Below are 27,189 nucleotides of genomic sequence, written 5' to 3'. Positions count from 1 at the left end.
TTTTTCTTCCATGTTTAATATAATCAGGTATATATTCATATTTCTCTATCCTGCTTTTTTCATCTAACAGTATATTCTTGAAGAGCATCACAGCAGTACAGATATACTTTGGTTTATTGAGCTACTCTCCTGTAGGTAATCATTTTAGGGATTTGCTATTAAAATAGTGGTAGGAGCACCTGGCTGGCTCATTCGGGGTAGCATGTGACTCTTGGTCTCAGGATTGTGAGTTCAAGCCCCATGCAGGGTATAGAGATTACCTAAAAATAAAATCTTAAAACATAGTGGTACATTTTATGGCTTTCTGTAGCCGTTCTATTTCTGCCAATGTGTCTTGGAATAGATCTCCCACAGTGGGATTCCTTGGTCACAGGTATAGTTAATGTAGGTGGTAGTTTCCCAGTTCTCACCTATCTCCCTGCTGTAGGAGTCACCCCATGTTACATAGAGTTCCTGTCTGGATGCTTGAGTTTGTGTTTTGTTGCTGTGCCCTGTTCCATTGGTTCTTTTGTCTTTTCATGTGTCAGTTCCATACTGTTTTCATGATAGAAGCTTTAAAAACATTTGATACAGTTATTCCCTTGCTTTTCTTCTTTTTATGTTTGGGTTGGGGGGCAGAGGGATAGAGAATCTTAAGCAGGCTCCACAGATGAGGGGCTCGATTTCACAACTCTGAATCATGACCTGAGCTGAAAATAAGACACATTTAGGCAACTGAGCCACCCAGGCGCCCCTACTTTTCTTCTTTTTAGATTTTGCTAGCTATTCTTGCTTGTCTGTTTTTTCCAATGAATGTGATAATTTTTCTTATTTCTGAAAGAAATCCTGGTGGTATTTTTATTGGGATAGTGTTAAATTTATAAATTTGCTTAGGGAAAAATTGTCATCTTTATGTCTTCTTATCCACGAACACAGTATATCTTTCCATTTGTTCAAGTGTTTCTATTTCATGGTTAACAACTTTGTCAATTATACTTCAATTGTTTAAAAAAAAAAATCTATGCTGAAGGAAAGAAGAAGAACTGGAAAAAAGAACTCTTTTTTTTTTTTAAGATTTTATTTATTTATTTGACAGAGAGAGAGGGAGAGAGCACAAGCAGGGGAAGCAATAGGCAGAGGGAGAGGGAGAAGCTGGCTCCCCACTGAGCCAGGAGCCTGATGCAGGGCTCAATCCCAGGACGCTGGGATCCTGGGCTCGTGACCTGAGCCAAAGGCAGACGCTTAACTGACTAAGCCACCCAGGTGTTCCAGAAGACAACTCTCTAATTGCTATCCAAAAGTAAAACAGAGTGCTCTATGAAGTAACGAATTCACTTGTAAAGTATATGGTGAGGATTCATGAACTGGATAACAATTTATGTTAATGACTTAAAAGTTATTTCCTAAAATGTTATATAAAATACATTCTAAAGAAAATACGAATGTATTTCATTGTCCTTTTAATTCTTGTCACTTAAGAGGGAACTGGAGTGACTACTCATTCAAGACCGTAAGTGAGAGTGAGCTAAAGGAGTGGAAGTGGGTGGGGTCGTACAGTGCTGGTTGGAAATCTTTGAAATCAATGAAGGAGGTAGGCTGTGATTGATTATTTTAAAAGAGGACCATGGGATATTGTAACAGTATTTCTCTTTTCAGAAACAGTGTATTTGTATGCTAATGTGTATTTAGTTTAAAGTAAAGTAAGAGTAGACTGGTAATTTGCCTTTTTAAAACAATGTCAAAAAATAATAGGGATTTTTCTAAATACTGAGTAATACATAGGTTTATGTGGTAGGTTGGAAGTCAACAAAGAACATTTTGCTAGCCTCTGACAGCAGCAGAGGAACTCACATCCTGTGACACAGTGTAACATTCATCAGGTTTTTTTTGTTTTGTTTGTTTGTTTGTTTTTTTCCTCAAAAAAAAAGCACTGTTGCCTACCTTTTATCTGATATGTGATCAGTTGGTTTGTTCACTTGTAATGCTAACCTGAAGTGATAGGTTTACTCTCTCTGAATCCTTTTTCTTGTTCAAATTTTAGGACCCTTCAAAGTTGTACAAGAAAACAGGTGATGTTGCAGCCATTGAATGCCAATCTGAAGAGAGCATCCATCTTCATTCACAGGGAGAAAACAGTCCTTTGTCTAAGAAGCTTTCTCCAGTGCACTCAGAAATGACAGATTACATTAATGCGGCATCATCTACTCTTGTTGGTAGCCGGGATCCTGATTTAAAGGACAGAGCGTTACTTAATGGAGGAACGAGTGTAACAGAAAAGTTGGCACAGCTCATTGCAACTTGTCCTCCCTCTAAGTCTTCCAAGACTAAACCGAAGAAGTTAGGAACTAGCACTGCTGCAGGACTGGTTAGCAAGGATTTGATCAGGAAAGCAGGTGTTGGCTCTGTAGCTGGAATAATACATAAAGACTTAATAAAAAAACCAGCTATCAGCACAGCAGTTGGATTGGTAACTAAAGATCCTGGGAAAAAGCCAGTGTTTAATGCAACAGTAGGATTGGTCAATAAGGACTCTGTGAAAAAACTAGGAGCTGGCACGACAGCGGTATTCATTAATAAAGACTTAGGCAGAAAGCCAGGGACTGTCACTACAGTAGGACTGCTGAGCAAGGATTCAGGAAAGAAGCTAGGAATTGGTATTGTTCCAGGTTTAGTGAATAAGGAATCTGGAAAGAAGTTAGGACTCGGCACTGTGGTCGGACTGGTTAATAAAGACTTGGGCAAGAAGTTGAGTTCTACTGTTGGCCTCGTGGCCAAGGACTGTGCAAAGAAGATTGTAGCCAATTCAACAATGGGATTAGTTACTAAGGACATGGGAAAGAAACTAGTGAGTTGTTCTATGGCAGGACTGATCAGTAAAGATGCCATAAACCTTAAAGCCGAAGCACTGCTCCCCACTCAGGAACCACTTAAGGCTTCTTGTAGTACAAACATCAGTAGTCATGAAAGTCAGGAACTTCCTGAATCCCTGAAAGATAGTACCACCAGCAAAACTTTTGAGAAGAATGTTATACGGCAGAGTAAAGAGAGCATATTGGAAAAGTTCTCAGTTCGAAAAGAAATCATTAATTTGGAGAAAGAAATGTTTAATGAAGGAACATGCATTCAGCAAGACAGTTTCTCATCCAGTGACAGGGGGCCTTATGAAACCTCAAAGCATGAAAAGCAACCTCCCGTATATTGCACTTCTCCGGACTTTCAAATGGGAGCTGCTTCTGATGCATCTACAGCAAAATCCCCTTTTAGTGCAGTAGGAGAAAGCAATCTCCCTTCCCCATCACCTACTGTATCTGTTAATCCTTTAACCAGAAGTCCCCCTGAAACTTCTTCACAATTGACCCCTAATCCGTTACTTTTAAGTCCTACCACAGAATTAATGGAAGAAATTTCTGAATCTGTTGGCAAGAACCAGTTTCCTTCTGAAAGTACCCACTTGAACATTGGTCATAGGTCTGTGGGTCACAGCATGAATATTGAATGTAAAGGGATCGATAAAGAGCTAACTGATTCAAAAACTACACATATAGATATTCCAAGAATAAGCTCTTCCCTGGGAAAAAAGCCAAGTTTGACTTCTGAATCCAGTATTCACGCAATTACCCCTTCAGTTGTTAACTTCACTAGTTTATTTAGTAACAAGCCCTTTCTAAAACTTGGTGCAGTAACTGCATCTGACAAACACTGCCAGGTTGCTGAAAGCCTCAGCTCTAGTTTGCAGTCCAAACCATTAAAAAAAAGGAAAGGAAGAAAACCTCGGTGGACTAAAGTGGTGGCACGAAGCACATGCCGGTCTCCAAAAGGGCTAGAACTAGAAAGATCAGAGCTTTTTAAAAATGTTTCATGTAGCTCACTATCAAATAGTAATTCCGAGCCAGCCAAGTTTATGAAAAACATTGGACCATCTTCATTTGTAGATCATGACTTCCTTAAACGTCGATTGCCAAAGTTGAGCAAGTCCACAACTCCATCTCTTGCTCTCTTAACTGATAGTGAAAAACCATCTCACAAGGCTTTTGCTCCTCACAAACTATCCTCCAGTATGTGTGTCTCTAGTGACCTTTTGTCTGATATTTATAAGCCCAAAAGAGGAAGACCTAAAGCTAAGGAGATGCCTCAACTGGAAGGTCCACCTAAAAGGACTTTAAAAATACCTGCCTCTAAAGTTTTTTCTTTGCAGTCTAAGGAAGAACAAGAACCCCCAATTTTACAGCCAGAAATTGAAATTCCTTCCTTCAAACAAAGTCTTTCTGTGTCTCCCTTTCCGAAAAAACGAGGCAGACCTAAGAGGCAGATGAGGTCACCGGTCAAGATGAAGCCACCTGTACTCTCAGTGGCTCCGTTTGTTGCCACTGAGAGTCCAAGCAAGCTGGAGTCTGAAAGTGACAACCATCGAAGCAGCAGTGATTTCTTTGAGAGTGAGGATCAGCTTCAGGACCCAGATGATCTGGACGACAGTCATAGGCCAACTGTCTGCAGCATGAGTGACCTTGAGATGGAACCAGATAAAAAAATTTCTAAGAGAAACAATGGACAGTTAATGAAAACAATTATCCGCAAAATAAATAAAATGAAGACTTTAAAGAGGAAGAAACTGTTGAATCAGATTCTTTCAAGCTCTGTAGAATCAAGTAATAAAGGGAAAGTGCAATCCAAACTCCATAATACAGTGTCAAGTCTTGCTGCCACGTTTGGCTCTAAATTGGGCCAACAGATAAATGTCAGCAAGAAAGGAACCATTTACATAGGAAAGAGAAGGGGTCGAAAACCAAAAACTGTCTTAAATGGCATTCTTTCTGGTAGCCCTACCAGCCTTGCTGTCCTTGAGCAAACCGCCCAGCAGGCAGCTGGTTCAGCATTAGGACAGATACTTCCCCCTTTACTGCCTTCCTCTGCTAGTAGTTCTGAGATTCTTCCATCACCTATTTGCTCTCAGTCTTCTGGGACGAGTGGAGGTCAGAGCCCTGTAAGTAGTGATGCAGGCTTTGTTGAACCCAGTTCAGTGCCATATTTGCATTTACACTCCAGACAGGGCAGCATGATTCAGACTCTTGCAATGAAGAAGGCCTCAAAGGGGAGGAGGCGACTCTCTCCTCCTACTTTGTTGCCAAATTCTCCTTCACACTTGAGTGAACTCACCTCTCTGAAAGAAGCTACTCCTTCTCCCATTAGTGAATCTCATAGTGATGAGACCATTCCCAGTGATAGTGGAATTGGAACAGATAATAACAGCACATCAGACAGAGCAGAGAAATTTTGTGGACAGAAAAAGAGGAGGCATTCTTTTGAACATGTTTCTCTGATACCTCCTGAAACCTCTACAGTCCTGAGCAGTCTTAAAGAAAAACATAAACATAAATGTAAGCGCAGGAATCACGATTACCTCAGCTATGACAAGATGAAAAGGCAGAAACGAAAACGGAAAAAGAAATACCCCCAGCTCCGAAGCAGACAAGATCCGGACTTTATTGCAGATCTGGAGGAATTGATAAGTCGTCTGAGTGAAATTCGAATCACCCATCGAAGTCATCATTTTATCCCCCGAGACTTGCTGCCAACTATTTTTCGGATCAACTTTAATAGTTTCTATACGCATCCTTCTTTCCCCTTAGACCCTTTGCACTACATTCGAAAACCTGACTTAAAGAAGAAGAGAGGGAGACCTCCTAAGATGAGGGAGGCAATGGCTGAGATGCCCTTCATGCATAGCCTTAGTTTTCCTCTTTCTAGTACTGGATTCTATCCCTCCTATGGCATGCCTTATTCTCCCTCACCCCTTACAGCCACTCCCCTAGGATTAGGTTACTATGGAAGGTACCCTCCCACTCTCTATCCTCCTCCTCCTTCTCCTTCTTTCACCCCCCCACTTCCACCTCCTTCCTATATGCATGCTGGTCATTTACTTCTCAATCCCACCAAATACCATAAGAAAAAGCATAAGCTACTTCGACAGGAGGCCTTTCTCACAACCAGCAGGACTCCCCTCCTTTCCATGAGTACCTACCCTAGTGTCCCTCCTGAGATGGCCTATGGTTGGATGGTCGAGCACAAACATAGGCACCGTCACAAGCACAGAGAACACCGTTCTTCTGAGCAACCCCAGGTTTCCATGGACACTGGCTCTTCCAGATCTGTTTTGGAGTCTTTGAAGCGCTATCGATTTGGAAAGGAAACTGTTGGAGAGCGATATAAACATAAGGAAAAGCACCGATGTCATATGTCCTGCCCTCATCTCTCTCCTTCCAAAAGCTTAATAAATAGAGAAGAACAGTGGGTCCACCGAGAGCCTTCAGAATCTAGTCCACTGGCTTTGGGATTGCAAACACCTTTACAGATCGACTGTTCGGAGAGTTCTCCAGGTTCATCCCTTGGAGGGTTCACTCCCACCTCTGATCCAGCTAGCAGTGACGAGCACACAAACCTTTTCACAAGTGCAAAAGTGCAAGGCAGCTGCAGAGTTTCAAACCCTAACTCCAGTGGCCGGAAGAAACTAACTGACAGTCCTGGACTGTTCTCTGCACAGGACACTGCACTAACTCGGCCTCACAGGAAAGAGCCACTGCCTTCCAGCGAAAGGGCGGTACAGACCATGACAGGTAAGGCGGTGATTTCTTCATTTCCTTGTTACTTGTGTGCGAAAAGAAGGCTATTTTGCCTACAGGTTGCCTGATACATGTATGTGAACCTTTAATAGATCTACTGGTTTTTGGTTTGTTTTTGTTTTTATAAATAAATGTGGAATGTTGTCTTCAAAGTTCTCATTTTCAATAGATGTGAGAAGTAAGATAAGGCATGCTTTTGCAATAATTTTGAATATTGAGAAGAGATATTATATAAACAAATAACACTCAACTTTTGGAAACCAGGAAAAATGATTCTTTCTTATGCAGAAAGGCCTTTACACAGTTTCTTCAGTGATAAATGGCTCTTAGATATCTGTTAGTAGCTGTGCAGGATTTTTAATATATGCTAATCTAATAATTATAAGTGATTTTATGTTATAGGAAGAAATGTTGTTAACCCTGTATGTCTCTTAATACAAATCTAAGCATTCAAAATTATCAGCTTCATAAAAGGTAACAGTATTCAGAGGGACTTCATTCTGCAGAGTTATCTCTAGATATCTTCATAAAAGCTGCTTTAAATGTATATAAAATGACATGAAGCAAATCTAGACAATAAATACATTTGTAACATGTACAAAGTGCCTTAAGTGAAACAAAGATAGAAAACAAGGAACAGGCAGCATTGCCCAATCGTGTAGAAGGCATCTCTCATCAGAAGTTCTTTATCAGAGATCTCAACTCTGGGGGTTTGTAAATTAACCCTAGGGAGTCCATAGAACCTCTCTTGTTATAAATAAAATTATGTGTATGTATGCTTGTGTGTGTTTTTCAGGAGAAAATCCATACATTTCATCAGATTCTCTAAGTAAATTCTCTAAGCCTCTATATCCATTCCTATAAAATGGTAATAATAAGGTAATCATGACAAGTAATGAGATTATAGTGTTTACTGAAGGGGTTTGCACATAGTAAGTACACAGATGTTAATCGGTAGTAGTTTTCCCCCAAAGATTAAAAACTTGTGCATGAGAGGAAATGATAAACCCCTCAGAGATAAGTTTTTGCTCCTGATGTTCATTATTCATGAACTTTTAAAAAAACTAAAAGCCATTTTGGTTGAGAAACTGAGCATTCTTTAGTTTTTAACAATGTAATAAAGAGAAAAAAAAAGTTTCTAAATTTATAATTAGATTCATTCAGTAAGTACTTGATAAATATTTAATCAACAACAGTTATTGAATATCTGTCTGCCAGGCATTCTACTTTGTGGGCCCTTGTGATATACTAGGGAATAAGGGATGCAAGTTCATTGTTCTCATGCAACTTACAATGGAGGAGAGGGGTAATAAAAAAACTTACATGTTAAATGTCATTAAAAATCGATAAAGGGATATTAAAAAAAAAAAAAAGAAGAAGAACAGGGTCTATGAGAGTGTGGAATGGGGGCCTAACTCAGCAAGCCATCCTTGAGAAAGTGACTCTAAACTGTTTGTTACGTGAAGGATGAGCAGCAGTTAGCTGGGAAAATGGGAGTCCATTTACTCATTTATTCATTCATTCATTCATTCATGCAATCCTTCCTTTATTTATTAAATTCTAAAACGTGGTGCTGTTCCTGGCGTATAGTAAAGACATGATGGCAGGCCTCGTTAACTTTCAGCTTTAGTGAAGGAAGACACAGCGTAGCAAGCACGCAGATAAAGGCATAATTGAGGAAAAACGCCATCGAGTTAATGCAACAGTGTCAGATGGATCATTAGGGGAGGGGGACACCTGTTTAGATAAAGTTACTAGTTATGGCCCAAGGACAAAAAGTTGAAGGATGAGAAGCCCCTGGCTTCTCAAGCTGAGGTTTCAGTAAAGAGCACAGTTGAAGGTCCTGGACGAAGAGCTTGGACGTTAGACTCTGCGGCGGGGTCACTGTGGCCGGACAGGAACACAGAATGGTTCCAGAGTTGTGGCAAATAGAGAAGCCAGACCGTGTCCGGAGAGTTTAGGTTTTATACTAGGCTTAGGCAAGGGACAGAGGGGTGTTGATTTTAGATTTGCTTTTTTAAAAGATCATTCTGGCCCATGTGTGAACACTGCACTGCAGAGGAGAAAAATAGCTATAGGGAGACTGGTTTGTAGGTGGCGCGGTGGTCTGTCTGGAGGAAACGGTGGCACTTAGGTGAGCAGCTGGTGGACTTGTGCAGGCACACTGGAGAGGGCTGGTGCCAGCCGGGAGGAGGCACACATTTAAGGAGCGCACAGTTTTCACTTTTAATCTGCATAACCTTTGGGATGCCTTCAGAACATTCAAGTGGAGATACTGAGCAGGCAGTTGGAGATCTAGTTCTGGAGCTCAATAAAGATGTTTTGGCTGGAGATAGGGGCATTTCACTAGGAGGTTTTGAGAAACTGTCAATATCATTCACTGAAAATAAAAGGGCTTCTGGAAAAGATAAAGCTGGGAGCAGATTCGCCAAATGTATGCAACTTTGTAACCAGAGCACCAAGAAAAATAATTCTAGAAAATGCCAGCCAGCAGCAGTTAAAAAGACAAGTTGTTTAATAAATAAAGAGATACTCCAGTAAACATAGGCTTTAACTTTTTAGGAAATAAAAGTAACTTGATAGAAGGGACTATAAAGAAGGGTTGGAGCTGCTCAGCTGGAGACACAAAAATTGGCAAATAAATGAAGTGATGCCACATATAGCTGGTTCTGGTTTATTGTCCTTGTTTGGTTTTTTTTGCATGGAGATTGGGGGAAAGCACAGGATAAGCACTCATCAGAAAATCTCTGACCAGTTGGAGCCAAGAAGAGGAATATGGGATGAATGATGAATGGGCACTGTGAAGAGAAGTGCATTGCTCCATGGTTTACTCCATTTCATTTGTGTGAATATATTCTCTTCCACTGTTAACTTGGTGCTTCAGAACATTAATGTGCTTTGAAAAATCATGTGTGGACTCGCACAATTTCCATATTGTCCTGGTATTCTTCTCTTTATCAGTTATGTGTGGCTCTTTCACTGTACTATTAAAAAAAAAAAAAAAAGATTATAAATTTACGAACCGTCTGTGTATCTGTCATCGTGTGATGGATGGTGCTCCCCTAAGGAGGGAGTACAGAGTGAGAAAGGAGGGCCTAGGACCGCCCCGAGGAACTGCAGTATTTAAAGTAATGATTAGGGGCCCCTGGGTGGCTCAGTCGTTAAGCGTCTGCCTTCGGCTCAGGTCATGACCCCAGGGTTCTGGGATCCACCCCCACATCGGGCTCCCTGCTCTATGGGAAGCCTGCTTCCCCCTCTCCCACTCCCCCTGCTTGTGTTCCCTCTCTCGCTGTGTCTCTCTCTGTCAAATAAATAAATTAAAATCTTTAAAAATAAAATAAATAAATAAAGTAGTGATTAACAGCCATTTGGTTTATCTGGGACCATTTGTGATCTCTTCTGTTTTTAAAAAATTAATTGCTTAAGTTTAAAAATCTGGAGATTTCGAGGGGCGCCTGGGTGGCTCAGTCGTTAAGTGTCTGCCTTCGGCTCAGGTCATGATCCCAGGGTCCTGGGATCGAGCCCCGCATCGGGCTCCCTGCTCGGGGGAGACCCTGCTTCTCCCTCTGCTGCTTGTGTTCTCTATCTCTCTGTCAAATAAATAAATAAAATCTTAAAAAAAAAAAAATCTGGAGATTTCACATAAGAGTGAAAGTCTTCTGAAGTCTGCTTTTCTTTAGAAGAAAAATCAGAACATCTGGCAACAGTTAATCCACATTTCCTGGATGACATCAGTGGCTGTGTCTCAGTAGTAGCAGGCCCCCCCGACCCCCCACCCCCCGACCTTGGTTGGGATATGCATTCTTTTTTTTTTTTTTTTTTTAAAGATTTTTATTTATTTATTTGAGAGAGAGAGAATGAGAGAGAGCACATGAGAGGGGGGAGGGTCAGAGGGAGAAGCAGACTCCCTGCCGAGCAGGGAGCCTGATGCGGGACTCGATCCAGGGACTCCAGGATCATGACCTGAGCCGAAGGCAGTCGCTCAACCAACTGAGCCACCCAGGCGCCCCTGGGATATGCATTCTTCAGCTCCCCTCAGTCCTCCGTTTCCTGTAGTTTTCTGTTCCTGGCCTGGTTCAGATGTTCAAGCAGGGTATCTGTCTCTAAGGAACATTTGAGTTCGAGGCCTCTAAGAGTTATGAGAAGGAACTTATAAGAGGTGTAGGATTGAGGTGAAGGTGAGTGAGAAGACAGATGAGGTGGTTGAATGTATTATCTACATAAACATTAGAGTCACCCAAGAGACCCCTTACAGGAGGTGGGCTGGAAGAATAAATGTGAGTCTGGTTTCAGTGTCCTCAGGAAATGAGATAACCGGTCTAATACAGGAAAATACTTGCTTTAAGAATAAGAACTTGTCTCCTTCCCCTTTAAAACAATAACAAAACCATTAAGGTCTCTCTGAAGTCACTGTTCTGACACTAATTTTGTACCATAACTGGGTGTCCTACAGTTCAGTTCTGATACTAGTTACCTGGAGTTAGGAAAGACTCAGCAAGTTAAGAGCAAAGTCCTTCAAAGACCTACCTTACTGTGCAGGGCAAGTTTCAGTGACCCAGTCCACCCACACTCTGGTCTAGCCTGCTACAAATTTGAGGCTTCCCACAGCCCCTCAGTTGTGATAATTTGGTAGAACGACTCAGAACTAACTGAAACCGGGCTCCTGGGTGGCTCAGTTGGTTAAGCGACTGCCTTCGGCTCAGGTCCTGATCCTGGAGTCCCTGGATCGAGTCCCGCATCGGGCTCCCTGCTCGGCAGGGAGTCTGCTGCTCCCTCTGACCCTCCCCCCTCTCATGTGCTCTCTCTCTCTCATTCTCTCTGTCTCAAATAAATAAATAAAATCTTTAAAAAAAAAAAAAAAAGAACTAACTGAAACCACTGTACTTAGGATTACAGTTTTATTATAAAGGATGCAGATCAGGAATTGAAGAGATTTGTAGCAACATCTAGAGGGGAGAAGGGGACACACTGCTTCCATGCCCTCTTTTTGTGGCATCTGGCTGTGTCGCCTCCCAGCACATCACTGTGTTCACCAATCAAGATGCAACACCAGGCCTCTGGGGCTAGAGTTTTTATTGGGCTTAATTACATCGGCATGATTGATTAAATCACTGACTGTGTAATTGAACCCAATCTCCAGCCCCTCTCCACTCACTGTAGATTGGGCTGGCCCAAAATCTCAGTCCTCTGATCCTGTGATTGGTCTTTCTAGTGAGCAGCCCCATCAGTGAGGCTATCTTGGGGCCCACCTTAAATCACCTCTTTGGCATAACAAAGACACTTCTATCACTCAGGAAATTCCAAGGGTTTTTGAAGCTCTTTGCCAGGAATCCGAGACAAAGAACAGATAAATTATTATATCAAAAGTCTGAATTCTTCTGTTAGCTTGTATCTTGGAGCCTCTCTATCTTCTTCACAATCATTCTTTTGATAAGCAAACAGAAATGTGTCTAGATTTTTTTTTTAAGATTTTATTTATTTGAGAGAGAGAGACCATGAGAAGAGGAGGGGCAGAAGGAGAAGCAGACTCCCAGCTGAGCAGGGAGCCCTGAGATCCTGAGATCATGACTTGAGCCAAAGGCAGTCACTTAACCTACTGAGCCACCCAGGAGGCAGCCCCCTTCACAGTTATTGTCTATTGTTTGCCAGGAGCAGGGGATACAAGCATGAATAAAATGTCATTTCTTGCCATCAGGAATTTACAATTCAGCAGAAAACATAGACATGTATACAAATAATTATTGATAGCCCCAGGGGCATCTGGCTGGCCCAGTCAGTTGAGCCTGTGACTCTTGATCTCCAGGTTGAGTTTGCGTCCCACATTGGGTGTAGAGATTACTTAAAAATCTTAAAAAAACAATTATTGATAGTTCCTAAAATGGAGATATTCACAACATGTTTTGGGGGTAGAGAAGAGAGGAACTGAGGAGATAGACATTTTTAGTTTAGTGTGCAAAGAATAAAGGGTGAAGACTATTGCTTACAGAGAAATAAGCTTTTCAGGGTCTTGGAGATCTGATAGTGTGCTTGGGTAACTGCAAACAGTTTGATATGGGACCCAGGAGATGAGGCTGGAAAGATAGGCAGGAGACAGATCATAAAACCTCTTGTTTATATAAGATACCAAGGAGTTAAATAGGGTTTACCCTATAGGCAATGGGAAGTTAAAGGTATGTATGTATGTATGTATGTATTTATTTAATTTTAATGTATTCATTTTAGAGAAAGAGCATGAGCATGAGCAGGGGGGGAGGCAGACTCCCTGCTGAGCAGGGAGCCCTATATGGGGCTCCATCCCAGGACCCCGGAATCATGACCTGAGCCAAAGGCAGATGTTCAACCGACTGAACAACCCAGGCGCCCCGAAGTTAAAGGTTTTAAAGAAGAATGATTTGCTGAGATTATATTGACAGCACTATGGTAGATGGACTGGAAAGATATCAGGTGTGCCAGTTTGGGAATCATCCCAGCAAAATATTATGGGGGCCTGAACTAAGGTAGTGATGAAGAAAGCATAGAAGTCCATTTTAAGAAGAGGTGAGGAAAGGGGGAGATTTTAGAATGTCTGTAAGATCCCTCTTTTCAGGAATTGGTTGGACAGCCCTGTGACTGAATGAAAGGGGGCATACAGGAGGAGATGGTTGGAGCAGAAAGTGGATTTGGGTTTCGTGCTGGTTACTGGGATGTGGAGATCTGTAGCTCAGAAGAGAAATCAGCCTGAAGATAAACGTTTTCGGGAAGTGATTGTGGAAGCTGTGAAAGCTCCCTGGAGACAGGGAGCACGCTGGGTTTGTCCTAAGGGGAGTTTACAGTCAGCGGCAGGTGCTGCAGAGACTGGTTAGAGAAGGACGGAAAGTGGACAGTTCGGTTTAGTATGTTATCTTTTGTGATCTCAGCGGTTTGTATAGTGGTAAATGTTAGATTTCTGAGGAAGTGCACACAGAATTCTTACAGCTTTAAATTTTGTAGCAATTCTGGTTTATTATTTACTCGTAATTACACATTCTGTCAAGAAAATATTTGCATCTTGTCAGGTGATTGTTTCAGTGTCACATTATTCTTAAAGTGAAAAGAGCATAACTAAACTTTGTTTTTTAAATTTTTTTTAAAGATTTATTTATTTTAGGGACGCCTGGGTGGCTCAGTCATTAGGTGGCTGCCTTCGGCTCAGGTCATGATCCCAGGGTCCTAGGATCGAGCCCCACATCGGGCTCCCTGCTCCGTGGGAAGCCTGCTTCTCCCTCTCCCACTCTCCCTGCTTGTGTTCCCTCTCTCGCTGTGTCTCTCTCTGTCAAAAAAAATACACAAAATCTTAAAAAAAAAAAAAAAGGTTTATTTATTTTAGAGAGAAAGAGTGCAAGCAGGGGGATGGGGGGAGAGAGAGAATTCCAAGCAGACTCCCTGCTGAGCACGGAGTCCCACATGGGACTTGATCTCATAACTCTGAGGTCATGACCTGAACCAAAACCGAGAGTTGGACACTCAACCCTCAACCAGTTGAGCCATCAAGGTGCCCTTAAACTTTGTTATTTTAAATTGACCTCAGTCTTAGCAGCTGATATTTTTTCTAGACATAATTTGGAGATAGATTCATTATACATTAATTGGTATCCTGTTAAAATATCCAAAAAACTACTTACTATACCATATATTACAAAATTGCCAATTACCTTCTGGACATTATCCTGAAATAGCTTCCAGTGGCCAAAGCAGAAATAGTTTAAGCAACAAAATTAGTAATGACAGTATGGATTATAATGTAAAGAATATGTAAATACCTACTATTCAATGTTGTTATAAATAAATGATTGTATGGGGCGCCTGACTGGCTCAGTCAGAAGAGCATGCAACTCTTGATCTCGAGGGTTGTGAGTTCAAGCCCCATGTTGGGTGTAGAGCTTACTTGGGGGGAAAAATACGAGTACTTGATTAAATAGATCAGTGGAGGAAAGGACAAATCCTCCTTACAGAAGAATTCCAAATATTATATGTAGACTATCCTCTTCAAGGAGGTGGAGCTTAATTCCCCACTTTTTGAATATAGACTGAACTTAGTGACCTAAGGCCACATAACAGAATACAGAAAGGGTAAAATAGTAACTTTATAATGGAGGGGCCTAGCAGACAGCACCTTAACTGGGAGCAAGTTCAGTTTGACCAATGATAAATCAGAGGGCAACATGTACCCTCTGATACAATGTAGTATTCTTTCCAAAAACTCACATCCCCAGTACTCTTTTGAAAAACACAGGCCCAGTCTGATAATACTAAAACAAGCCCAAAAAAGGGACATTATACAAAATATGTGACCAGTACTCCTCAAAAGTATTAAGGACCTGAGAAAACAAGGAAAGACTGAGAAACTGTCTTAAATCAGAGTAGATTAAGGAGACATGACAACTAAATACAATGTGATATCCTAATTTGGACCCTAGAACAGGAAGAGGACATAAGTGAAAAAATTATGTTAAAGTTAAGTTCATAGTTTTGGCAAATGTACCATAGTTATATAAGAGGTTAACATTAGGGGAAGTTGGGTAAAGGATATATGAGAAGTCTTACTTCATATTGTCTTTACAAATCTTCTGTAAATTTAAAATTACTCCAACCAGTTTAGATTTTTTCTTAGAGTATTGGGGCACCTGGGTAGCTCAGTCTTCTAAGCATGTGCTCAGGTCATGGTCTCGGGGTCCTGGGGTCAAGCCCCACATTGGGCTCCCTGCACAGTGGGGAGTCCGCTTCTCCCTCTCCCTCTGCCTCTCCCCCACCCAGTGCATGCGTGCGTATGTGGGCGCACGCAGGCTCTCTCTCTCTCAGCTAAATAAAATCTTTTTAAAAAAAAGAGTACTAATTATTGAATGAAGCCTATCTCAACTGATAACTGATTAAGGAAAAAAAAAGATGTTTGTATCGAGTAGATTTATCATTAAGTGTTCGTTGGCATAAAACAGGCATATCTGATTATGTTGATGTGAATATGAGAAAAATGAATAAAATTAGATCGGGGCACAGGTAGGAAGGATAGTCCTTCCCAGGTAGTCTGAAGCAGGGTTACTAACCTCTTGTTTCATAGATGGGCAAACTGACAATTACTTGAGCAGATTTGGATTAAACAAATTGCATAAAGCTTTAAAAAGGGTAACAGGTCTAATTATTTTATAAATGATGTTTATGGGGTGTTTAGCTTATTTTAACTTATGTACCCTTCTATAGTAACTGTTACAGACTAATGGTCTAAGACCCGCCTGGTACACATGGAATTGTAGTGATTTCACATGGAAGCCAGACCAGGCTTTCTAGCTTCATCCAGCCCTCATAACTAATTCAAGTTAATTAAGTATGTATTTACATTAGGTAGACATCAGATAGGCCTAACGGGAAATAGTTTCTGACCTGGAGAATCACATATCCATCCCTGTTTTCCAGCATTTTCAACTCATGGTTGGCTGTACATGTCAGAACCTGCAACCTGATTTCAAAATGGGGAGAGTGGTAGCATGGGGTATTTCCCATTTATAGCTTACAAATTATAGATGTATAAATACATATACACGTACATACACACCCACATATATATTTAAAAATAGGTTTTGACAATTATTTTGTCCCCCAAGCATAAATTAGAGCTAAATTTTCTTTTTGTTTGGAAAAAAGTATATTCATTGTAAAAGCATAATAGTCGAAGTGACGTATACTGTGTTTTTTTCTTTTTAACTTAAGACTGTGCGCATTGATCAGAATTTTCTGATTTACGACAATTTCACCAGCATGTATAAAGATACACCCAGGGCGCCTGGGTGGCTCAGTTGGTTAAGCGACTGCCTTCGGCTCAGGTCATGATCCTGGAGTCCCAGGATCGAGTCCCGCATCGGGCTCCCTGCTCGGCAGGGAGTCTACTTCTCCCTCTGACCCTCCCCTGTCTCATGCTCTCTCTCTCTATCTCATTCTCTCTCTCAAATAAATAAATAAAATCTTTAAAAAAAAAAAAACTAAAGATACACCCAAAAGTGAAGTGTGAACATGTGGAGATGAGGTCAGAAAATTGTGCTGTTTTGTGCAGTTTTGGGGATTTCCAGAGGAATTCCATTTCAGTGAATAATCTGATTTGGATATTATGAGAAATAGCCTAATTAGAGGGAAAAAAACACTTTTTAGCTTAAAAATCACCAGCATAGGCTCTGAATCATTCTCTCTTGTGCATTTAATTGGTGAGTCAGATGAAATGTATTGCTCTCAGTAAATGTATTTTCCACAATTGAGAACAGCTGTTTTTTTCATGGACCAAGCTTTTGTCTCAGTGCTCAGCTCATTCAAGAGAAGCTTTCAGGGCTCCTGAGCTGTGAACCATAGCAAAGGATTCAGAATTTGAATCTGGAAACAAAAAAACCTGATCAGAAACTTCCAAATAGTTTGGTATTTTATGTTCACATTCTTTTACTATGGTATTCATTTGTATTATAACCAGTTTTGATTCATTCACTGATCAACAAACACTGCCAATAGCCTTGACTTGTAAATGATAATATAAACTTCTTTCTTCAAATTAAAATTTTACAATATGCATTAGTTTTGGTGAGCAGGAATGATTTAAATGTTAGAAACTAGTTTTAAATATGTGATTTTGAAATAAATGTATATCATCTATAAACTGGTTACAGCATGGTGTCTTTCCAAATCTGGTACACTTAATCTGTTCTCCCATAGCTTACCCAAAGATATTTCTAGCATTAGATACGTCAAACACAGGCACCTGGTTGGCTTAGTCGGAGGAGCGTGGGACTCTTGATCTCGGGGTCGTGAGTTCCAGCCCCACATTAGGTGTAGAGATTACTGAAAAATAAAATCTTTTTAAAAGAGAAAGAAAGAAACATCAAACATTCTGCTTACCCAAACCATTCCCTGGTTTCTTGGGTCTTTAGTGCTGAGCTCCCAACAGGGCATGACCAGAATTCATAACTATAAGTTAATAAAATTTTCATAGTGGATTTACACTGAAGAAATACATGATTTATCCAACCAGCCGTTGGTTTCATTCATTGTGTTCTTTTGTTAATTTACATTTGGAAATTCTTCATTTTTAGCCTAGGATACTCCAGGCTTCAATGAAGTAGTTAGGTTGAATTATTACTCCAGTTTTTTCTTTGCAACACCTTCCACTCCCATGCCCATTTGTCTTCACACCCAGGCATCTGTAAATGTAATATTTCTTTTTTTATCTTAGAGTGGTTTCAGTTCCTCCTGTGTAGACATCAAGCAAGATATCTTGTGACAAATCAACTTCAAAACAGCTTCTTGGTTTCCACCCACTTTTGGGTATCATGGAAAGATTTCCAGATTCTTGTCCCTTAAAATCCAGTTATGTTCTTTTTTTGTTTTCTCAACTTTCTGTCTTTCTTATCCATGATTTCCTCTTATGGTTTTGCTGTATAAGTATCATCTTTTCCCCTTTTTGTCTAATTTGGCAAAAATGTTTCCCCAAAGTCTGTCTTTATGTTTAAAAGCTCATTGAATAGTGGCCAGGTAAAACCCAGAGACCATATAGTTAATACGACTTCCAAGGCTCCTTCACATGTCTGAGTGTGTTCAGTTCTTAGTTCCCTCATTATTTTCCCAATTTATGATATTCTCCCCTTTCAGTTTCCCTCCTTACTGATAGTCTGCCTTCTGTTTTACATGAAGATCTCTGTTTTTCCAACTGAAGAGAAAGAATATACATGTAGTAATCAACATACATTTATGCTGAAGTGCAGTTTTATTTGGGTACTTCTTTTGTGATTTATCTGTAATTTCTACTTCATTTATGTGTGTGGCATTTCTAAACATATTTCTGAAGCTGCCAGATATCTGAGTAATGAGACACTCAGTAGTGTTTCTACCCAATAGTTTTGTGAATTGAAGAATCCCGTTATATTCTGTTTACTTCTGAAGTATTTAATTAGTCGGCTTTATACTATATTGAAATGAGAAATGATGAGAAGTCTCTGATAAGTAAAATTATATGTAGTCTCCGTGTGTATTCTTTGATGGAGTACCAGAGTTTCTTGAACTGGAATCCATACAAACCTCTTGTCCTACAAGGAGTGGAGGGGCTTCACATGCCCCCCCAGGCAGATCTGAAGTGACCCCTGATGAGACAGGAACAAACCTGTATCACGTGACAGAGGCCGCCGCGCAGTCGCCGCCCTGAGGAGTCCGCCACGTTGTTGGAGATGTGAGGAGCGAGCAGGGGAAGCAGTCGGCCGCACTCCTCCGGAACGGAGTTGGACAAGTTCTCGTGCCTCCTGTGGGCACATCGGGTTTTATGGATGTAATCCAGAGCATAACCATCTCCATAGCCCTGGAGAAGCTGTACTCAAGAGTCAGTGGATTCAAGATTCACTTCAGAGGAGGTTTTTCCAGCCTTGTGGGTACCTATGAGCCTTGGAGGTACCTTCTTACTCCTACTTACTCCTACTTCCCTGTCTTTTACTGGCTCTTCTTCATGTTTAAGAATGATGCTTGATAGTCTACATTAGTTCCATTTCCTAATTGGGCATAAGTCCCTGCCCTTCTTTGTTATTTTAATATCGAATAGTTGCCTACACCTGTCAGTGACATTATTAAGTAATTAGGGTCTAAAAATTTAACGATAAACCTAAGGAGCCAATTTACATGTAATAGTATGACATTTATAAAAACCCTTTTAATTTTTTACATTGCTTCACTTCGGAATTCACATTAGCCGTGTGAGTTAGAGTGCTTTATCAAACCAACATTCAAGTGCATTTACCTGCCTGGATCTTAAAATCTAATTTGTAGCAGAGCCAGGACTCAGACTCAGGGCACCTTGCCCCTTGGTGATGTACTTAACATTCCACCACACACAGTTCTGCGCTGCACTCTCTTTTAGGTTTTGAAACATGGATTTATTGGTCGCTTTTGAAATGGACATGCTTGTTCTCTCTGGGTGTTACTTTGCTCTTCTCTAGCCACCCAGCTGCACAGTACGTTTTTGGCAGTTGGAGGTAATGTTTGCAGATTTCCTATGATTTCTGCTGTTAGGCCAGGTTGAACATCTTTAACAGGTTGCTACCTCGTGCATGTAAGTTTTGGTCATCATTTTCCAGTCTTAATCTTGGTTGCTTTACATCATTAGGTCATTTTTTTCAGGTATTCTCCTCATCTTACTATCCTATAAGCAACGTTTTAAAATGAAATAAGGAATTAGTGATTCCGATGATTACCGAACCCTAGAGATCTATATCTCAGGGATACATCCTTATTCCCCTTAAATATGGAATAGTGTTAAGAACATCTCTGCTTTTTATGAAAAGGGAATTCAAACAGACTTTTAAAATGAAAAATGAGAACCATCCTGAATGAAGTTTTATTCCAATCTCCTGTTAAATCCTAAGAATGGGCTGCTGGCCTCCATTACTTTCAGGAAATGAAAAGCGGCTCAGAAGCTAAGTGAGCTAAGCCATGTCTCTCTCAATTGTTTCAGTTTCTCAGGAATTGCTGTACAATGCTGCCAATAACGATCTCCGGGGATCTGACCCCCCATTCCACCTCCCACTGCCTCCTCTGCAGCTCCAGATGCCACCAAAAGAAGGAGCTTTGAAGAAAGTGCCTGTACCCTCTTTTACCCTGAGGTGGGTGAGGCCAGGCAGGGTGATTCTCAGGATATCCTGATGATCAAAGGTACAGTTGAAGCCTCATCAAGACTTTCTTGAAGATGAGCAAGAAATTTGGGAAACGTTACCAAATAGCCTAGAAACTGAAGACGGAGCTCAAGAATGGATGGCACAAATGCCATCTGAAATGTAGTACATGATGACATTCAAGATCCTAGATCAGCTCCTTGAGGGCAGAGACTTGTATGCTGTTTTTATATCTCTCCCCCACCTGCACAATGTCTAGCATAGGACTAAGCGTATAAAGTGCCCTCAATAAATGTTAGTTTATGACTGAGAGAGAAGACTTTATAAAAAGTACTCTCCAACACCTCCTTTCCCTCGTAGTTAATCTAAGATTGTTTGCCTATTCATCAGGAGAATAGTGATAGAGAATTCACTGATGTCTCAAGCTTCTTGGCCACTGTTGTCTTCTGTCTTGGCTGTGTGTCTGAGTAGGAAATATTTATCTGTCCAGTGTATGAATTTTTCAGTATTAATACTTATAAAGTTATGTCTTCACTTAGATATTTTTATTGTGGTATTTAGCTCTTTGATGGAAATTTTATCTGAACCACAATCTAGGGGGGATTTATTGTACTGCTGGTTTTTAAAATCCCTTTGTATTTATTTTTAAGATTCAACAATAAACAGTATTGCTTCTTGATTAGATCTCATATTAGTCGTCACTGTTTGAGAAATAGGATGTACTATCACAATATCAGTTTCCCAAAAATCTAACTTGTTACTCTTGAATGGCAACACATAGTCCTATGGGCAACGCTAAAAGAGCCTGCTAAAAGAGGATTTACAATGATGTGATTTAAGATACTGGGGTTTAAGATATTGGGGTTTATTATTTCTCTCAGAGAAAGGGAAATACTAGAAACGTAGCTCCATTCAGTTCTTCTGTCCTCAGGTTGTTCTTCATTCACTTAGTCACGTCTTCATTAAGGAGTTAACTCTCATTTAGAGGCAGATCTTAAAAATCTCATCTTCAAGTATTTGATTTCTTGTACCTTTTGTGCTTCTAGTTACATGTAAGGCTTTCTATTTGTAATTTCTTTTCTAGTTAAAAGTAAACATTTCACAGTACTGCTAGTTTTTTGATAAACATGAGATGGATATTTATTATGTATTCTCAACAGCTGGCTTTTATGGTTATAAGGAATCCTGTATCAGAACCAAGTATATTTTATCCAGAAAAATAATCTTTCCTGAACAACATACTTTTCTCTTCAGTAAGAAATGTGTTAAATTATGCTGCATTGATTTCGGGTTTTGGCAAAAAGTGTGTAACTTTTTGAAAGGAAATTGTTTCTTTGTCTTTATGACCTCTTATGTATATAGGAACCTTATGTGTACAGCTTTAAAGTAGGTTTGCTCTGTTCCATGGATAAATTAGTCACCAGTTCTTCCCGAATATGCTGTAGAGGAAACACACAGACTAGGAAAGTGACTTCTGTGGAGTAGATAGGATGTACTGATTTAAGGTCTGACTCTGCTTCTCACCTCTGATTCTATCAAATGCTCAGGGTGGACCTGCTTTCTCACATTAGTCATTCCTAATTAATTGCATTATAAATTTTGTTTGTCAGTTCATATGATGAATTTGAATTGATAATCAGGAACAGACATGATTAGAATTTGGCTAGTGACCTTTATCAATAAATGTCTTAATATGTTTCATAGTAGTGATACATAAAAACTAAATCGTGTATTCTGTTCATTCTTCCACTAAAACTAGTTTTCCCTCTGTTAACGTAACAGGAGAAATTCATGTACATGAGACCTGTGGAATTCTGTTGGCAGCACGTAGTATGGTTTGTCCTCTGCTTATTGTCCACTTGTTGTCATCCACTTAGAAGTTGTATTATTGCAGGGAATGGCAGCGACAACAACCAAAACATTACAGTTCTGACACAGCATCGTTTGACTTCATTTTTAGACTTGAATTTTCCTATGATGTCTATCTTTTCCTCTCCCTCCAGGTTCTCAGCCAACCTCAGAAAAGTCTTCCCAGCGACCATCAGAGAGCACAAACTGTAGCCCCACCCGGAAGAGGTCGTCATCTGAGAGTACTTCTTCAACAGGCAAGTACTGTTTATTTCACCAGATTTTAACTAGAGTCTCCCACCTGTTACTTGTGAACAGACTTAAAATATGATACTATGAACTTTTACAACATAAATTACAATTTGTATTTACGTACCATAGGAAAAAACAGAAGCGGTTGTGGGATGTGTGAATGAGCAGAAATGTACACTAAAACAGTGTCCTAGTCCTCCCTTTCATGCTCCTTAAGTCCAGGTAGGCTTGCTCCCAGATGTGCAGTTGTTTTGATGGGGTCCAGAGGGAATAATTCAAAATACTAGGTACAAGAGTAGGCAGACACAAAATAGAGATTTTAAAAGTTGAGTTGAGGTAGAGGAGTGTGTGGTGTTACAGGGCAATGTGGATTGGAACTATTTAATAAAGGCTTGGCTATATATATAAAATTGTCTTAGTAAAGCAGTAGTTTCCAGAGTAGCATTTACAGATCTCTGCGATGTGCAAAACAATTTATGAGGTTGTAAGAAGAAGCTCTATTAATATTTATTCCTAACCTTAACTTTTAAAATGTGTAATGTTTATATATTTTAAATATGTATAACCTCTTCATACAGTATATCATATTTGTGCAGTTCATACATAGATTTAGATTATGCTCTCAATTTTTCCTTTTTACTGGTTGTGTGTTTATAAAAAAAACAAAACCAGAGGATAATATATATATTACAGATATATATATATCTTATATTTAAGATATACAGATATCTTATATATCTTATATATACAGATATATATATATATATCTGTCCTCTGAGGACTGCAGAGGAAGAAGTCCTTTTTAATCTATCCGTGTCATCAGGAGAGATGTGCACTGGTAGGATCATTCTAGGCAGTGGAAGTAACGTATGTAAAGGGGAGAACAGTGAGTTTAAAAAATTAAATAAAAGAGCCAGTGTGGTTAGGTAAAGGGACTAAAGATGAGGCTGTAAAGGCATGTAGGGAACCTTATTAATTACACTCAGGAACCATTAAAAATTTTAGGCAAGAAGTGACATGCCATTTCTTGGCTTTCCGTCATATTTTTTGATTGGTAGATCACTTGTGACTTACGGTCAGAAGATCTGGTTCCTTCATCAGTTCAAGGCCTGCCTGTCAAATTGTACCCATGTCATGCTTGTTGAATTTATCTGACGACGGGCTTCAGCATATTTGAAGCTTTTTATTAGCACCATTGTGCCAGAGGTACAGTTGAACTCAAGCAGCAGTGAGGGTTTTGTCTCTCAGAACGCTTTGTTTTCATACTGCTTCAGAGAGACTCTTAAACAATGACTGACTACTTTTGATGGTATCGACCTAAACCAGGGTTTAGTAAACTGCAGCCTGTGGACCAATGCTGCCCAAGGCCTCTTTTAGTGCAGCCTTCAGCTAAAAATCATTTTTACTTTTCCTTTTTTTAAGATTTTATTTATTTAGAGAGAGAGAGGACTAGCTGGGAGAGAGGAGAGGAGTAGAAGGGAAGGGAGAAGGAAAGGGAGAGAATCTCAGGCAGACTCCCCACTAACTGCAGAGCCTGATACAGGGCTCGATTCCACAACCCTGAGATGGTGACCTGAGCCAAAACCGAGAGCTGGACACTTAACCGATGGAGCCACCCAGGTGTCCCTGTTCTTATATTTTTAAAGGATTGCTTAAAAAGATAAAGGAGAAAGGAAAAACGTATATGTGAGACATCATATGTGTCCTCGAAAGCCTAAAATATTTACCATTGAGATTTTTACAGAAAAAGTTTGCCAACCCCTGAAAAGAAAGAACGAGATTTCAAGGAGATAGCCACAAAGAAAATCACCAAAATATTTTACTTCAGTAAACAAAAGAAATAATATACCTAGATCCATAAAGTTACTCTTACTATAAGACCGTTTTATTCATTCAAATAAATATTTATTGAGAGTAACAATACTGAGCATTGGAGATACAAATATGATAAGATAAGGCTCCTACCGTCAAGGATTCAGACGTAGTCACCAGCAAAGGTGTGTTAAATTCTGTAACGGACCAGTGAGCAAATACGGTGACACACAGAGGAACTTGTGTCGACACGTGGGGCAGGGTGAAGAGTAAGAAGGTGTTTAACACAGAGAAAGGCACAGAACCGTGAAAGAGAGTGCTGTTTTTGGAGAGCAGCACGTGGATGTCACTAGTGTGTGAGGGATATTATGTGACTGTGGTAGAGAGCGAGGCTGTAAAAGTCGCAACAGACTGGACCCCATACAGCATAGGCCTTTTGTGTGTTTGTTTCATTTGAAGGCATTGAGACTCTGTTGCGGAGGCAGTTGGGAGCCACTGAAGGATTTTGAACAGGGAAGATAAGAATTATTTGATATATTGTATAATTCAGAAAGGGATAGATTTTGCGGTGCTAAAAAAGGCCCAACACTTCAGTGGCTTGAGACCACAGAGTCTTCCTTGTGTTCATGCCTTGTGACCATTGCGGGTCTGCTGTGTGTTCCCGTCCTTCCAGGACCCCGTCAGCAGAGCCTCTGTTGCGGTGTTGCTGGTCTTGTGAGGGAGGGTGAGCAGCACGGTAAAGCGCTGACCAGCTCTTAGTTTCTGCCCACGTTTCAGTGCTAAAGCAGATCGCATGGTTAAGACTTCTGTGAAGGAAGTGGGGGGAGTATAATGTTATGGAAGGCAGGGCGGCAGGTATTTATGATAACAGCACAGTCTACCACACACACATTTTGGAGAAACTCTGCAGCACTGCAGTGTGGAGAATGGAATGTGACAAGAAATGTGAAGAAATGCATCGATAATGGCTTCAGGTTTGGATATGTTCAGTTTGAGCAGCGTTTGGGCTGTTGAGGTGGAGATGTTAGTGAGCCATTTGGAAGCAGTGGCTTGTAGTTTGAGCAGGACGTCTGGTAGAGATGCAGACCTAGCAGTATGTAATAGAAACGTTGATCTGGCAGTGAGTGAGCTAACCCAGAGGGGACAGCAGGAACGCAGATTTAAGAAACATTCGCATTGGAGGGAAGTGGAAGAGAAGGTGTCAGTGATGACATAAAAGTTTTACACAGATGTTTATGTAGAAAAATCAAAGAGGGGCGCCTGGGTGGCTCAGTTGGTTAAGCGACTGCCTTCGGCGCAGGTCATGACCCCAGGGTCCTGGGATCGAGTCCCGCATCGGGCTTCCGGCTCAGCGGGAAGCCTGCTTCTCCCTCTCCCACTCCCCCTGCTTGTGTTCCTGCTCTCACTGTCTCTGTCTCTGTCAAATAAATAAATAAAATCTCTAAAAAAAAAAAAATAAGAAAACCTTTTTAAAAAAAAAGAAAAATCAAAGAGTACATGTAATAGAAGCCTCTTAATGTCAGATGTCACAAAGAGGTCAAGAAAGATTTGGACGTTAATAATTGAGAAGATGATTTTTATAAAACCAGTTGGCAAGTGCAGAGTTAGAGCAGTTTGGCTGCTTGAGAAGGGACTGCTAGAATTCAGGTGGCCTTGGTTGGTATAAATTTGAGCTCTTTATTTCCAGCAATGAGGAAATTAGATGTACTGAGCAAACAAACTTCTTGGTACCTAAAACTAAAATACTGGATAAAATTTGGAAAACATTTCTTAAAACATTGCTGAACTTTGAGATAAATAAATAGGAAGCCAGAAGTTTTCAGAAAGCTTGATTCAACAGAACTAGAGAGTATTAGAACCGCTTGACATCTGCCTGATTCCTGGTGGCATAGAGCCTGAGCAGCACAGAGGTTCATATCAGATTTCCCTGCATAAATCTGGTACTCCCTAAAGGTGACATTTACCAGGGTAAGAGCAAATGGAAACAAACCCATCACAGAAGAAGGCAGGAGCAGGAAAAGGAGCACCTCTCCACAAGCTCATTCTCACCTCCTGTCTCACATGCAGATGATTTTTTTTTTTAAGGTTTTAGTTAGTTATTTATTTGACAGAGAGTGAGAGAAAGCACAGCCGGGGGCGGGGGGTGGTGGGGCGCAGAGGCAGAGGGAGAAGCAGGCTCCCCACTGAGCAGGGAGCCCGACGCAGGGCTTGATCCCAGGACCCTGGGATCATGACCTGAGCTGAAGGCAGGTGCTTCACCTACTGAGCCAGCCAGGCGCCCCTCACATGCAGATTTATATTGCCTGTGGGACCCAGAAAAAAATTAATGAAAATTTGTTGTCAAACGGTAGTGCCCTGAGTTTATTCCAGAGTGAAATGCAAATTTAATTCCTATTCAGTATAAATCTAAGTGTTTTTGATCAGTATATCCTCAGTATTGGTTGACCTTGCATTCTCATTTACTCCAGTAGCACAAGAGTGACAACCTTTATTTTGCATTCAAAAGGCAAATCACTCAGTCAGAACTATGTCCTAACCTTCCAGTTACAGACAAAGAAATGAAATAGTAGGGAGTGTAGAGACCCTCTGTTTAGTAATTGAGATACATAAACAAATACAATTTTGTACAAGACATCTTATGGCCCATCCTTGAACTAATGCTCTGTTTTGAAATACATCCAAAGGGATAAATACACTAAAAGGGATAATACATAAAAATATGATTTTACTGATGGCTGCAGTCATTGTTATGAAAGCTGTTGTCTATGACCTTAGCAGGATCTATTGGGAAACGGGACAGTATCCTGCCTAGACTGACTTATACTGTGGAAGCTGGGTTTCCAAGGGCAGATGTTCTCAGAGAGACCCAGGTGGAATGTGTCCTGCCTTTTCTAACCCAAACTTGGAAATCAACATGTTCTTACTTCTGTGGAATTCTCTTTGCTAGAAGCAACTCACTAAGGGCAGCTCATATTCAAGAGGGGAATTAGACACTACCACTTGGTGGGAGAAAAAGTACAAGACTTGGGTACATGTTGTAG

The 27,189-nt window shown here is 40.5% G+C and overlaps 1 protein-coding gene across 4 annotated transcripts in view; it reads left to right on the top strand.

Moving 5' to 3' along the window:
• The window catches only part of ASH1L (ASH1 like histone lysine methyltransferase), a 192,825-nt gene that overhangs the window by 63,441 nt on the left and 102,195 nt on the right, over positions 1-27,189 (top strand). For all 4 annotated transcript variants that reach the window (XM_035009770.1, XM_035009771.1, XM_035009772.1 and 1 more), the window contains 2 exons: positions 2,021-6,590; positions 22,240-22,341. In XM_035009770.1, coding sequence (XP_034865661.1) covers positions 2,021-6,590; positions 22,240-22,341 — 4,672 coding nt within the window. The remainder of the gene's footprint in view (positions 1-2,020; positions 6,591-22,239; positions 22,342-27,189) is intronic.

Source organism: Mirounga leonina, unplaced genomic scaffold, assembly GCF_011800145.1.
Source record: "Mirounga leonina isolate KUSES-001 unplaced genomic scaffold, KU_Mleo_1.0 Mir_154, whole genome shotgun sequence".
Taxonomy (NCBI): domain Eukaryota; kingdom Metazoa; phylum Chordata; class Mammalia; order Carnivora; family Phocidae; genus Mirounga; species Mirounga leonina.
This window is presented reverse-complemented; position numbering and strand designations above follow the sequence as displayed.